This window comes from Myotis myotis, unplaced genomic scaffold (genome assembly GCF_014108235.1).
Source record: "Myotis myotis isolate mMyoMyo1 unplaced genomic scaffold, mMyoMyo1.p scaffold_m19_p_9, whole genome shotgun sequence".
Lineage (NCBI taxonomy): Eukaryota > Metazoa > Chordata > Mammalia > Chiroptera > Vespertilionidae > Myotis > Myotis myotis.
This window is the reverse complement of record NW_023416401.1, coordinates 39,456,068-39,471,541: the sequence shown is the minus strand read 5'-3', so window position 1 is coordinate 39,471,541 and position 15,474 is coordinate 39,456,068. Positions and strand designations below refer to the sequence as shown.

Sequence of the window (15,474 nt, the reverse complement as noted above, 5' to 3'; positions counted from 1 at the left end):
GCTGGGCTGTCAACTCAGAGCCTTCCTTCCTAACCACTACCACTGGCTGCCTCAATAGTAGACTTGTGCTGGGAGCTGGAAGGATAGTGAGAAGCTTAAGGGAGAGCCTCAAAACCTTAAAATATGGACAGACAAAAGGGTGAAAAATAGCTTAGCTAAATGCCACTAGGTCAGTGGTTCTCAACCTTGGCTGCACATTAGAATCACCTGGGAATCTTTTTAAAATCCTGATTTCTGGGCCTCATCCTCTGGAAATTCTGTTTCTTTGTTATGGGGTGGGGCCACAACATTAGTAACAAAGAAACAGAATTTCCGGAGGATGAGGCCCAGAAATCAGGATTTTAAAAATATTCCCAGGTGATTCAAAAGTGCAGCCAAGGCTGAGAACCACTGCACTAGGTGCTTAGCATTATACCTCGAACCTTGTAAGCAGGCATTCATCCATCCATTCACTCCTTGAACAAATATTTATTGAGCACCCACTCTGCGCCAAGCACAGTGCTGGGCCCTGGTTAGAATCTGAACAACACAGACATGGTCTCCACCATGGAATTGAGTCTGAAAAGGGGAATCAGACAGTAAACCTATATAAAGAGAAGCTAATTACAAACTGCGGTGATACATAGGGAGGAAACAGGGGGTGGTGAGAGAATGAAGGAAGGAACATGTTTTGGGGCCGTAGCAGATACAGAGCTGTCCGGAGGCTTTTCTCTGATGAAACTCCGTTTGAGAAGTGGGCCCTGAAGGATGTGTAGGAGCCGGCTAAGGGAGGAGCAGGGGAGGAGTGCCGGGTCCAGGAAGCCTAGGAGGATTCAAAGGGCGAGAGACCAACCTGCCAAATTCAGCCACTCAGATGGAGACCTGAACATGCCCCTGGATTCGGCCACTCGGCTGTCCTGGAGACCTGTATTCGAGCAGTTTCAGGGGCATGACATGTAGAACCAGTATTCTTGCCATCTGGAAAGGTATTAAATGGGATAGTTAGAGGAAGTGTAGACACTCCAAAAAATACAGCAGAATCAAAGAAGACACCCCTTGCAGAGGGGAGAAGTATTTTTTTTTCCAGTGGGCACAGTGGGCAGGTGGGCCTGCTCACTTCGTTACCTTGTTTGAACTTCCCAAGACTGACAGGTGGATATTTTCCACCTACTCATATATTCCAGGAAGAAGGCCCAGAGACAGGGAGACCCCTGCCCAGGCTTCTAGAGGCCCTGGACTTCACCCTCTCCATTCTGCAAGGCCTGCCAGTCCCCTCACCCTCCCACCCCCAGTACAGGTCCCTTCTGCTGCCTTGTTGGCCAAGGCTCCCATCTCCTTTGCATAGGGTGGCACCGTCATCGGCAGTGCCCGCTGCAAGGCCTTCACCACACGGGAGGGATGCCTGGCAGCGGCCTACAACCTGGTCCATCGCAGCATAACCAACTTGTGTGTCATTGGTAGGGATAGCAGCCTCACGGGGGGAGAAGTCTTTTTGAGCTAAGCCTCAGATCCAAACCAAGTAAAGATGGCATCAGCTCAGCTCTCCAGCCAGCCCTCAAACTCCACCCCTGGATACTGTCCCCTGGGACCAAGTCTCAAGCTGTGGCCTTTGGGTTGGGGGCTTGAAATAGGCATCAGAGTGCACACAGGTAGTTCTTCACGAGTCTGAACACATTAGTCAGAGGGTCAGGAACCAAGTCTACTCTCTGCTGTCTCCTGTCATTGAGGGGATGGCATTGGGATTGCACCCCCTCACTTTTTTAAACCAGCCACAGCATCTGGTACAATAACCCCGGGGGCGGGGGTGGGGGGGGCTTCAAACCCACCTCAGCCCATCTCAAAGGCCCCATCATACGTCCCAGTCATTCCTGGGTAATTCTGAGTCCGTATTTGAAACTACCTGTTTGCTGTGGGCGTGGGCTGGGGCTTCGGTAGCACACTCTGGCAGTGATTTGTGTTCTCTCCTGGTCCTCTCTCTGGGGGGTGAAGACCTTGGGATTCTAACACCCTAGACATAGCCTGTGCACCCTGAGCAGGATTCCTGCATGTGACACAGCAGCAGAATGTGTCTTAAGAGAGGCAGTAACCCCGCCGCCCACCCCTCCCACCCCCGCAAAAGAAAATATATATCCAGCACTTCCCCTGCAGGTCAGAAGAACGCCTCGACATTTGAGGTGGAGGAGGTGGGATGACAGGAAGCAGAGTGACAGCGCATAAAGGAGGCCAGAGGCCGCTGGAGATGAGACTTCTCTGTGCTTCTCCCCAGGCGATTAGGTTTGGGCCAGCCCTGTCTGTGTGGGTGTCGGATCCCAGCGCCAGACCCTCCTCTGGAAGGTCAGTGGGAATAATGAATGAGCTGACACCTGGAGCCCAGGGTGACAGCCCTGCAGGGGGGCGTGGGGGGAGCAGGCTGACTCCCGCAGGAGGGAGCCTGGGTGACAGACACCTTTTCAGAGACGTATCATCCACAAGCGCTGATGAGCACCTTTCCCAGCGAAGGCCTCGAACCCTGGAATTAGGAGGCTGGAGAGACGCAGGAAACCCAAGGCCTCTCATGAATTATGAGCTGAAAAGGCTCGCCACTCCCCAGCCCTTTCCCTTTCAGACACTGGCTCCATTGTTGACAAGCAATTTGGCAGTTACTCTAAAGGGGCTAAAATTTGGCACATCCTCCAAGGTCTTTCCTGGTCAGATCAGGTGACCATTTTGCTGCGAGCTTAGAGAAAGAAAGGATTACCTGCCGCCTCCCCTCCCCTCAGAGGCAGGTGAGAGTAAATCCACTAACTGACCAGTGCTGTCAGTTTACAAATAAAACATAAACTATAAAAGCCGCCTTTGTTCTGCTGGAGCGGCCATCCTGGCGGGGAGCTTAGATTTAGCAATTTGTCCTTTGTCAGAGGATTAACAGAGCCGCATTTTTTAATGTTTATTTATTAATTTGCATCTTCTAGCAGATTCAACCCAACTCAAGGCCCCAACTCCCCGCGTCCCTGCTCATTTTACGTCCTCTGCCAAGGGGCTAACAAAGCTGGGTTGGAGTGAACCCAGCATGAAACTCATGCAAACCCCCGACCTTTTCTTTTGCTCAGGTTCAAACTCTGGCCTTCCCCAGCCACAGAGCGGAAATCGCAGCCTGGCAGAGAGAAAAGACAGTTCGTCCGGACGAAGGGACCCTTCTCCACACCTGTAAAGTTGCCTCTCTAACACAGAACTCCACACTCCATCAATATTGTGGGAAACCTACAATCCTAATTGTGATGTCAGGCGGGGGCCAGGTCTCACCACCCCTGGGGGGTTCCTTTTAATTTTGCCATGGTTACTGGGGATCTGAACGGAGTGGAGATGACTTCCTCAAAGCTGACAACGGGATGGACAGTTATCACATTCCTCCCAAAAGAAAACAATGTAGTAAGCACCTAATCGTACATGATTCCCTACAAGAATTATACCTACAAGAACTACACCATCCCAATACCGTCTCAGGTATTTTGACCTAAGACTTTAGCTTATTCTTTTGCTTTAAAGAAATAAAATAAATTTTGAAGCTCTACTATTTTTTCTTTAATCCTCACCCAAGGCTATGTTCTTTAAATATATATATATATATACTTTTTTTTCCCCCCCAGAGAGGAAGGGGGAAGGGAGAAGGAGAGAGAGAAACATAAATGATGACAGAGAATCACTGATCAGCTGCCTCCTGCATGCCCCCTACAGGGGCTCGAGCCCGCAACCTGGGCATATGCCCCTGACCAGAATCTAATCCAGGACCCTTCAGTCCGCAGGCCGATGCTCTATTCACTGAGACAAGCCAGCTAGGACAAGGATATGTTCTTATTGATTTCAGAGAGAGAGGGGAAGGGAGAGAAAGAGAGAGACAGAGACAGAGAGACAGAAACATTGCTGTGAGAGAGAAACATTGACCTGCTGTCTTCCTATGTACCCTGACCATGGATCAAACCTACAACCTGGGTATGTGACCTAACCAGGAATGGAACCGTGACCTTTCAGTGCATGGGACGACTCTCCAACCAACTGAGTAACACCGGCCAGAGCTTAAAGCTCTACTATTTCTTCAAAGCTGCAAAATTATTTTTCCAAATGAAAACTTTTAGGGCCAAATTGCATGAAATAAAATAAGCACACTATTCTTTCACATCGGCACCCCCTGAAGCATCTCAGAGGAGCGCTCTGACTCTGCAGGACACAATTAGAAACTTCTGGATTAAATAAAAGGGGTCTGTATGCTTTCCTCCAGCTCTCACAAGTCAGGCTATTTCTTCCCGTGTCCTTTTCCTGATCTGCCATGTGACCTGTGCACCAAAAGGATGCCGGTTTGATTCCTGGTCAGGGCACATACCTAGGTTGTGGGTTCAATCCCTGGTCAGGACATGTACAGAAGGCAACCCATTGATATTTCTCTCTCACATCAATGTTTCTCTCTCTCTCTCTCTAAGCATGTCCTCGGGTGAGTCTTAAAAGTTAAATAAATAAATAAACAGCAAGTATACTACCACTCTCTATATATAAAAGGCTAATATGCAAAGTGTCTCCTCAGGAGTTCAACCGGGAGACCAGGAGTTCTGGACATAAGCAGCCAAGCTTTACAGCTGGGGAAAGCACTTATCTGCCAACAAATGAAATCTATGCTCCAAAAAACGTGAAGTAGCTCCCAGCTTCAGGACTGCAGAACAGTCTCCAAGTATTTGTGAGCAAATATACGTGTTAGGTATTATGTTAAGCACCATGTGAGGTTTCCAAAGGTAGTTCACAAGGAGCTTAAATGCACTTCTTGGCAAAGATAGCATTAAGCTGGCCTTGAGACTGAGAAGATGGTGGATGAGTAAGGTGGGTACTTGGCAGATCCCCTTTGAGCTGCCATCTCACAGGCTTAGTTGAAAGAACTTTGGTTCCCAGAGTGGCCCACTCAAGGCAGCAGTTGCAAGAGAATTACCTTTGACCTCTCTTGGGTCAGACAAGTCACCTGGTCTGAAACAAACCAAATTTCTAACTTCCTTAAGAACGTCACTGGGAAACACTAGGGTGAAAGGTTGATTTGGAAATAGCTAGGTTCCTGGCCTTGATACTTTTTTTGACAAGATGGATTCAGGAAAAATAAATTAATCTGTGCATCAGGGTCAGCTGTGGAATTGTAAAAGAATGCTGGCCTTCATTGCAGGAAGGGAAAGTGCTCAAAAACCGCCTCCATGAGGGCTAGGGACTCCAGGAAACGCTGTGTCTTGGCCTCTTGCCCCCTCTCCCCCCAGCATGTCATTAAACCGAGAGGGGGTGGTAAGGAGGCCCATCTGCTTTCTCTTCTGTGCTGTCCTAGATAGCAAATACTCTTGCTTACTCTCACAGAGAAATCTTGGTTCTATTTTAATGTAGAAAGAATTTAAGATTGGAGAGATGGTACCATTAGAGCATGAGCTCACTCCTCTCCATTCCTTGATCAAGGAATAAAGTTTCTGCTCTGCTTTACAAAAAAAAAAAAAGAATTAAGATTGGAAATACTTTGTTTCAGTAGAACTAAATCCAGATGCATCTTTAGAAATTCTAAAATTCAGCTTGGAAAAAATAGATTAAAATTATACTTGAATTAAAGCAAGAAAATTAAAACAAAAAAATAATAACTTAGAATCCAAGAACTAGCCCCCTTCTCTTTTCATCTTGAGAAAGAGCCCAGGAAATGTGGAAAATGTTTATGTTTTACCAATGTATTTATCTACGCTAAAACTACATTTTCATTCATTTAGTATTGGGTTCCTAATATTTGCTATATTCAAACCCTACACCAGAAAACAGGAAACATATTCAAGGAAAAAGCAAATCAGCTGCTTGCTCTGGAATCAAGACGATCCCTGAACCATTTACTAAGCCCTACAGCCAAAAGGACTGTGGGCCGCATGATCATTCCCTGAAGCAAAACTCAGGCCCAGCGTCTGGCAGTGGGACAGAAGAGTGAAGCAGTAATTCTCCTACCAATTACACCTTCATGTTTCCCTGGAATCCTCAGTAGAGACTAGAAACTCCAGAGAAAAGAAAGGAAACCCAAAAAGGACAGTGAAGGATGTTCTAAACTAAGGGCTTGGAGAAGCTCACTCATTTCCTTTGGAAAAGTCATTAGTATGGGAAAGAGAGAAACTGTGATCCCTAAAATGCATCTGAATTACTAACTTAATGGGATTAAAGAAAAATGACCTATTAGTTTGAGTGGATAAAAATTGGATAGGAATATGTGGGCTCACTTTGAAAGATTCTCTCAGATGGCTGAGTGTGCTGCTGGCTCAGGGAGGTAAAGGACTGGAATCCACAGCAACCCTACAACCAACATTATCCCGACTCTATCACACAGCTCAGTGGGAGTGTCAGACAGAGGAACTGACAAGAAGCTTAAACTGCACAGATACAGCTCATTGGTTCTCTTATCTAAACAAGATTTTTTTCACTGAGATAAAATTTACATACATTAAGAATTACTCTTCTTATTGTACAGTTCTGTGACTTGCCAAATAGATAGTCATGTAACCACTCTCACAATCAAAATATAGACTGTTCCATCAACTCAAAATATTTCCCCAGGCCCTTGTAGTCAACCACTCCTCCCTCCCCCAGTGCCTGGCAACCACTGACCAGCTTTCTGTCTGTACAGTTTTACCTTTTCCAGAAAGTCATAAAAATGGACCACACAGTACATGGCTTTGAAACCTGGCTTTTCTCATTTAGCATAATGCACTTGAGATTCATCCATGCTGTTTTGTATATCAGGAGTTCATTCCTTTTACTTACTGAGTAGAATTCCATGGTATTGGTGTACCACAGTCTGTATAACCGTTCACCAGTTAAAGAACATTTGAGCTTTTTTTTTTCATTTTAGGACAATCACTAATCAAGCTCTTATAAACACTTACATACAGGTTTTTGTGTGAACGTAAGTTTTCACTTTACCTGGGTAAATACTTAGAAGTGTACCCAGCCAGAGTAGCTCAGTGGTTGAGCATCAATCTATGAACCAAGAGGTCACAGTTCAATTCCCAGTCAGGGCACATATCCGGGTTGTGGGCTCCATCCCCAGGAGGGGCATGCAGGAGGCAGGTGATCAATGATTTTCTCTCATCATTGATGTTTCTATCTTTCTCTCTCTCTCTCTCCCTTCCTCTCCGAAATCAATAAAAATATATATATTTTAAAAAGAAGTGTGATTACTGAGTTTTATGGTAAAAATGCTTTACTTTATGAGAAACTGTAAGACTGGTTTTCAGTCTCTACAAGGTTTTGCAACTCTCCAGCAATGTGTGAAATTTCCAGTTGCTTCTCATTCTCACCAGCAGTTTGATACTGTTAAGGTTTTTGTTTTGTTTAGTTTTCTAATCTTGGCTATTCCAATAGGTGTGATATCTCATTGTGGTTTTAATTTTTATTTTCTTAATAATTAATGATGATGAACATCTTTTCATGAGTTTATTTGCCATTATATATCTTCTTTGGTAAAGTGTCTATTCAAGCTTTTGCCCATTTTTCAATTGGTTTGTTTGTTTTCTTATCATTGAGCTTTGAGACTTTGTCAAAAATTCTGGGTACAAGTTCTTTCTCTGACATGTGACTTGTAATTTTTTTTCCCCAGTCTGTGACTTGTCTTTTCATTCTCTTAGCTGTGTACAACAAGGATCCTTTTACTTCTAATTAAACTACATTATGATTTGGTGTGAACAATTAATCAGATGAGGGTGCCTGGTTTGGGTTTGTTCCACTGTTTACAAAAGAGACCAGCAGAGTCAGCACGAATGATTATGACAAGTGTGATCCCCTGTTACGACACTTTCTCAGACCCATCACATCTTAGGATCCAGCACACCCTCTGGTACATAGTGGACACTCAGTAAGAAGTTATTGAATGAATGATTAAGTGAAATATGGGGCCAATAGAAGGAGCGCAACAAGAGATATAAGTGGAGAGGGAGGTAGAAGCCAATACCTAACTATAAGGCTGAGAATTTTAAACCTTATCCTGTAGGCAGTTGGGGGCTCTGAAGGGTTTCAAACAAGGAAGTAATGGAATAGAATTTGCATATTTTTGAATGATCATACTTGAAGTAGCATAGAAAATAGGAAGAGGAATGATGCTAGTCATGAGACTAATGAGAAGACCATTAAAATTTTCCAAGAAAGAGATGATGAATGGCTAAAATACAGATGTAACAGCTGGTACAGAAAGCACAGGGAAGATACAAGAAATATTAATGAATCAGCAGAATATCATTTTGCCTCAAAATTATGTGAATTTGAAAACCTCTGACCAATATACTAGTATATCATTATAGGAAAGAACGGAACAATTTATCAGGAACCCAATGTGCATCATATAATTCTTTCTCCCATACCCCTTGCAAACTTATACATACCTTCTCCTAATTATCCCCCCACTAGTCTTCACAGCCACATCTTTTTTCTAAAAAAGTGACCACTTGCTTTTTCACCTCCACACTTCCATTTTATGCCCCTTGACTAGACGTGTGAGTAAATCACAATTTACCTTCAATCAGAAGCCCAAGTACATTCCACTAGGAAAACAATATTATTGAAATTAAATAGATAATTTCATGATCAATGTAGAATAGATTAACATGAATGTATAAAACAAGAAATCCTCTCGCGCGTGTGTGTGTTTTAATATATTTGTATTGATTTCAGAGAGGAAGGGAGAGAGAGAGAGAGAGAGAGAGAGAGAGAGAGAGAGAGAGAGAGAGAGAGAGAGAGAGAAATAGAAACATCAATGATGAGAGAGAATTGATCAGCTGCCTCCTACATGCTCCCTACTGGGGATCGAGCCCACAACCCAGGCATGTGCCCTTGACCAGAATCAAACCTGGGACCCTTCAGTCTGCAAGTTGACTTCTCTATCCACTGAGCCAAACAGACTAGGGCCAATCTCATCTTTTGTGCTGCCCAATCAAATCCTATACGTCACTTCTCTCTACCTTTATCTGCTCACTTATCAATTTTCCAAATGCAGACAAATATTGACATTTGAAGTGTCAGGACTCAGAGCATATATATAGTCAGGATGTTGCCTTGCAGACATCCACTTTCAATGGACTCTCCAAGAAAGCAACAGAAAGTGTCAGGAAGCAGGTATTGTCCATAAAATACCATATGCTAAGACAGAAAGAAGTCTTTAGGGAGACCATTGTTATATTTCCAATTTAAGTGCCTTTGAGACAATGCCTTTGGCACTGGTCTTTTTCTGCCACCTATTGTTGGCAGTGGTTCACTGTCAAGATAACAACAGCTAAGAACTTCTAGGGCATTCTCTGCTATTCATAACTCTAAGAAGTTACTTAATCCCTCTGACCCCAGTGTCCTCATCTACAAATGAGATTGGTCTAGACTAGAACTAGATCATCTTTAAGGCTCCTGATTAAATGTGATCCTGGTTATAAACCTAACTTCGGAGGAAACATCTTAATGTATAACCCTTGATCTTAGTGAATTAGGGCAATAAATGTCTTTCTAAAGACTTTAAAAAGCCAATGCTCCTTTATTGTGCCAGTGGGGCATATCAATGCTTTTGTTGAGACATTTACAACTAAACCTCCAGAACAAAGAAAAAAGTCTATTGTCTGTTAACAAAGTCACTTTTTAAAAAAATTGTGGGTTTTTTTTTATTGATTTCAGAGAAGAAGGGAGAAGGAGAGATAGAAACATCAATGATGAGAGAGAATCATTGATTGGCTGCCTCCCTACTGGGGGTTGAGCCCAAAACCGAGGCATGTGCCCAGACCAGGAATCAAACTGTGACTTCCTGGTTCATAGGTCGTTGCTCAACCACTGAGCCAGGCCAGCCGGGCAACAAAGGCACTTTTTTATTTTTTTATTATTGTTTTTTTCAAAGTCACCTTTTTAAAAGAAACATCCAAATATATATTTGCATCCCAGCCACAGCTAAACAATTTGCTACCTAAAAGCCAAACAACCTTAACCGGTTTGGCTCAGTGGATAGAGCGTCGGCCTGTGGACTGAAGGGTCCCAGGTTCGATTCTGGTCAAGGGCATGTACCCTGGTGTGGGCACATCCCCAGTAGCGAGTGTGCAGGAGGCAGCCGATCGATGTTTCTCTCTCATCGATGTTTCTAACTCTCTATCTGTCTGTAAAAAATCAGTAAAATATATTTTAAAAAAATAAATAAATAAAAGCCAAACAAAAAATTCTAATTACTTTCTCTTTTTTTTTAATTGAATTTATTGGGGTAACACTGGCTCACAAAACCATACAGGTTTCAAGTCTACAACTCAACAAAACATCATTTGCACACTGCATCGTGTGCCCATCACCCAAAGCAAAGTCTCTTTCTGGCCCCATTTAATTCTAATTACTCTTAAATTCTCTTCAGCCATTATACCATCCCCATCACTTCCTGAATTAAATTTCCAAAATCTCCTCTAAAAGAAACCACAATACAAACACACATGTATACAAATGTTTTAGAACTCGGAGTACTATGAACTGTGTAAATTTTTTCCTCAGAGTAATCTTCAATAAAGAATTATATTATAGGGTCTGTTCAATTTCCAGACTGTACAGATATGATTTCGAGAGACATATCATGAGAACAAAATCCTATTACAACTACATCGGATATAGTTATACTGATACATATGCTTAGGTATAGTCATATATGGATATAGTTATGTAGACTTCATATTAATAAGATTTCACCAGTCCTCATCAGACAAAATCCAGGACCTAAACTTTTATTTGACCTTAAGATGACACATAGAAAAAAAAATAGTTATCTGTGTCATGTGGAGACATAAAACATTTAAAATTTTTTATAGAATCAAAAATGTTCTTTTTCCCCCTTATTATTTCCAGGTTTCCAAAAATTCTTTTAAAAATTTTCCCAACTCTGAAATTATATAAATATTCTTCCAATATTTTTATTTTTTTTACATCATTGTATCTGGAGCTCATTTCTGTACATGATGTAAGAAAGAAAGAAAACTATTTGTTCCATATGGAAATTGTTAGTTATGCCAGCATTATTTATTAAATAAATCACCTTTTCCCCACTGAATTGAAATATTACTTTTATGATAGATCAAGTTGCTGTATCTTCTTTGGATTATTTCTGGACTCCATCCATTGTGACTGATCCAAGGATATTTATAGCAGTATTGTTTGTATTTATAAAAACAGGAAAAAACTAACATGTCTAGCAATAGGAGAATTGATAAATAAATTATGGAACATCATATCACAGAATATTATTTACCCAGGAAAGAGAATGAGTTAATTTATAAACATTAGTCTGGACAGATAGCTATGAAATACTATATTTTCTTTTTCTAAAGTTTAGATTTTATGATTTGAAAGATAGAATCATTTATAATTGAATATTTGGGAAAGAAAAGTGGTCACATCAATTTTTTTCAGAGAGTGATGGTGGGGAAGGGGAAGAATATTAACTTTATAGGTGTCTGAATTGCTTAACTCATTGAAATAAGCAAGTATGAACTTTTTATATAGACATATCTACAAACATAGCATAAATTAAAATGTTATGATTTTATTTTAAATATATGTTAGAATAAAAATTTATATTGCCTCCATCTCCAAAGAAATTGACAGCAATAGCCCCATATTAGAATAGCAAAACGGGGACAACACAAATGTCCTGCCGGAGTGAGGTACTGATGAGAACGGGTCTGGACTGCCTCCATGGCAGGAATACTACCAACTAAGGAAACTGGCTTCTCCCAGTGCTGTTATTTCTGAGTTTAAAGAAGAATTCCTGAACCAGAGTTGCCTGGTGGAGATTATTCCTGAAAAAGGAATGATCAACAGTGGTTTTATGGTGCCTGGATCTCTCTGCCCTACAGCTAACTATTTCCCTCTCACATGGAGGGATTTAGCGCAGGGTCTGTCCTTCATTCCTTCCCCCCAAGCACATTACCAGAAAGACCAGCTGTTATTCTCAGGTGAACATGAATTCACAAATATAAATAACCAGATCCCTGAGGAGAACTACCTTAACTGACAAACAGTAAGCTGAACAATATATACATGTAAAGCAGAATTGAAACAAATGGATCAAGAATTTAAAATATGCATTATACATATACACAAGGAAATAGTAGGTTATATAAGAGCCCAAAAGTAAGAATTAAATATAATAAAGAGTAGAAAAAATTGAATACGAAATACATAAAAATTGAAATAAGGAACACAATCGATTTTTTAAAAAGTAACAGAAGAATTAGCAAAATTAGGTAGAGGAACTTGCCCAACAGGCAACAGGAAGGGATGTGTGCTATGTGCCATTGTTGAGTCAGCTCCTACTCCTAGTGACCCCGTGAATGAGTGATGTCCATAATATCCTGTCCTCAACAGCCCTGCCCAGCCCCTGTAGACGCATGCATATGGCTTCTTTTATAGCATCAATCCATCCCATATTTTGGTCTTTCTCTTTCCCTGCTGCCTTCTATTTTTCCCAGGATTTTTGTCTTTTCCAAAGAACTTTGCCTGCTCATAATGTACCCAAAAAGGACAGCATCAGTCTTGTCATTTTTAGCTCCAGCAATGTTTCAGGCTTAAAAATGTAACGTGGTACAGTCACCATGGAAAATAGTATGATGGTTCCTTTACAAAGTAAAAATCGAACAATAATGTGATACTGCAATTCCACTCCTGAGTGCCCCCCCAAACTAAAAATAGCATCTAGAACAGATATTTGTACACCCATATTCATAGCAGCATTAGTCACAATAGCCAAACCGTGGAACCAACACAAATGCCCATCGATGGATGATTGGATAAACAAAATGTGGTGTACACATGCACTGGAGTATTATTCAGTCTTAAGAATGGAAATCCTGGAGGCTCCCTCTATGGAGCACGTCCACACCTTTCCCACCCACTTCCCCCAGGCGTGGATTTCCTTGCCTCTGTTTCTTAAATCCAAGGGCCCTTCTTTTGCCTCTGTAACTTGGTTCCTGAGCCCATGCCCAGCCGGCTCACTTTTCCTATGTTTGTGGTTTTCTAAATAAACGTTTGCTCATTAAAAAAAAAAAAAAAGGAAATCCTGTCACATGCTACAGCATGGATGAACCTTGAAGACATTTGCTAAGTGAAATAAGCCAGTCACAGAGGGACAAATACCTGCATGATTCCACTTATATGAGGCATCTAAAGTAGTCAAACTCATAGAATCGAGGATAGCATAATGGGTACCAGGGGCTGGGCAGGGGCAGTAGAGACTTGTTGTTTAATCGGTATAGAGTTTCAGATTTGAAAAATGAAAAAATTCCAGAGATTGGTTGCACAACATTGTGATATACTAAACACTACTGAACTGTACACTTAAAAATGGTTAAGGTGGTACACTTTATGTTACCACAATTTAAAATAAAAATTAAAAAGCTATGGTGCCTTTTGGACTAGAAGTGTGGGAGGAACCTTTCTCTATTCTGCAATTCTGCCTTAGCATCGATAAACAAAAAGTATAGTAAATGAGCCAATGAGATATCTTATGTGCCAGTTGTAAAGCTCACTGAGTACAATAGCTCTTCTGAGCAGGGGCTATTTCTTATGCTTGTTTTATGCTCCCTGTGGCTTTCTGATTATTTATACACAATTAGGGGTGAATAAAAATAACCTGGGCTGTTTTGCTTTTTTTTTCTTTCAATAGAAAAAGAAAAACTCATAAGAAGAGGGACTATGTCAAACACATTTAGTTAGAAATCTCTTATTAAAATAAAAGACTAAAGCAAATACCTGTTTTGTTATAATGATCCCATAATATTAAAAGGCACAAAATTAAAAGCACACAATGGCTTATTGTTGCACTTAAACCAAGGGTAGTGCTGTTCATTGAATTATTAAATAAGCCATTAAGATAACCTACGATATTAAAGATGGTGTTGTGTCGGTGAGGCCTCATGTATTGTTCTCAGGGGATGTGCCCAAGAGGACCGCCCTCACCCCCTTTTTGACAGTACACATGGATTTAACTGCACAGATGAGCTTGTCCACAAGTGTCATATTTAACAAAAGAACAACATGTACATAGTCCCAAAATTTTGTTTAAAAAAAGAAAACAAATACCTTTGCTTTTCAATCCCACCAGGGAATAGTTTTAATGAACACACTAGGTGACATCTTTATCAGCCCTCATAAACCCTGATTGAACACACAGCGATAAGGCCTGTTTAAACTGTCCTCCTGATAGCAAGCCTGGAGTCAGCGCTGGTCTTAGCAACCAGGCTGGAAAAGGGGCCTCCCCAAACCCCGAGTGCTGGCTCCTAGGCGCAGGTAGCTGGCTTATTTGGGGGTGAGGCTAGGGTGGTGGGTAGGTGGGTGTGGGCCCTTCCCTCTGGTTTTCTTGCAAGGAGACTTTTTTCACAAGCAAGTCTGGCACCTGGGAGTGAGGAAGAGGCCGGAGCAAGAACGTGCTTTCAGCCCCAGTGACCTTTAGCATTGACATCTACAAACACAGAGGACTCCAGACGCCGGTTTGAAAGGATTTGGGAATGGCCAGCTCTGGTTTTCTTTCCACCAGCATCATAAATGAGTGAAGGGTACTGACATCTGCAAAGAAGCGGGAGCCATGGATTTTTCTGGTAAGCTTTAAGTCTAAGACTACAGCCCTTTCCTTTGATGCTCTCCTGCAATCACTACTTGTGTCTTCAAATCCCATTCCCTTGCCTTTCAGCCTCCCCAGTCCAGAGCCCACAGCAACCCCCACAGGCTGCAGCAGCCAGTGCCCTTTGGTGGGAGAGGCTATCATTCTGGGACGCAGCGGAGGGCTGGTTCAGCAGCCACAGCCAGCAAAGGAAGACATTCGTCCATGGAGGCAGGCTGAAGATCTGCTTCACGTGCAACCCTGGAAAATGCTCTGAGCTGAGATGGATGGCCTCTGATTCTAGTCCCAGCCTTCTCCGACTCACTGGCGGTCCTGGGGTGCAGCTTATAACTTTTCTAGGTCTCATTTTCTTTGGTAGGATGGAGAGACAGTTGGACTGAAAGATCTTTTAGATCTTTTTCAGGTCTAAAATTAAATGATTCTCTTTAAAAAGCATTTTTCCATATTCCCCTAATCTCTTTTCCCCCCAGTTTTTAAAGGACATTTAATTACCACAGTAGGGTTATCTTATAGGTCAGGACAAAGTATCCCGTAGGTTATTTCCTTCATCACTAAGATATCAGTTTTCACAATAACCTCCAACACATGGATGACAGTAAAATTTCCCTCATCTCTCCCCACCCCACCCAAAATTGGACATGCCTCCAATGAGGGCAAAGCCAGACCCCTAAATTGCCTTCCTGAAGGTCAGTAACCTAGATCTTTGCCAAAACAGTAGTGAAAGGAAGTTTTACAGTTGGGAAATTCCACTGATCTATGGAAAACACCTGGCCTATGTGATGTTCAGGGACTTGTCTCTTCAGATGAGTTTGCAAAAGAACTCAAGCTCTTTTGACCCAGGAGGTAAATAGGAAGCA

General features: G+C 42.1%; 1 protein-coding gene across 1 annotated transcript in view; it reads right to left on the bottom strand.

Moving 5' to 3' along the window:
* Positions 1 to 834: 834 nt before the first annotated feature.
* MIB1 (mindbomb E3 ubiquitin protein ligase 1) overlaps positions 835 to 15,474 on the bottom strand; it is a 165,003-nt gene continuing 150,363 nt past the window's right edge. Inside the window, exon 21 of the mRNA XM_036321330.1 lies at positions 835 to 957. Within this exon, the coding sequence (XP_036177223.1) occupies positions 850 to 957 (108 nt within the window). The 3' untranslated portion in view covers positions 835 to 849. The remainder of the gene's footprint in view (positions 958 to 15,474) is intronic.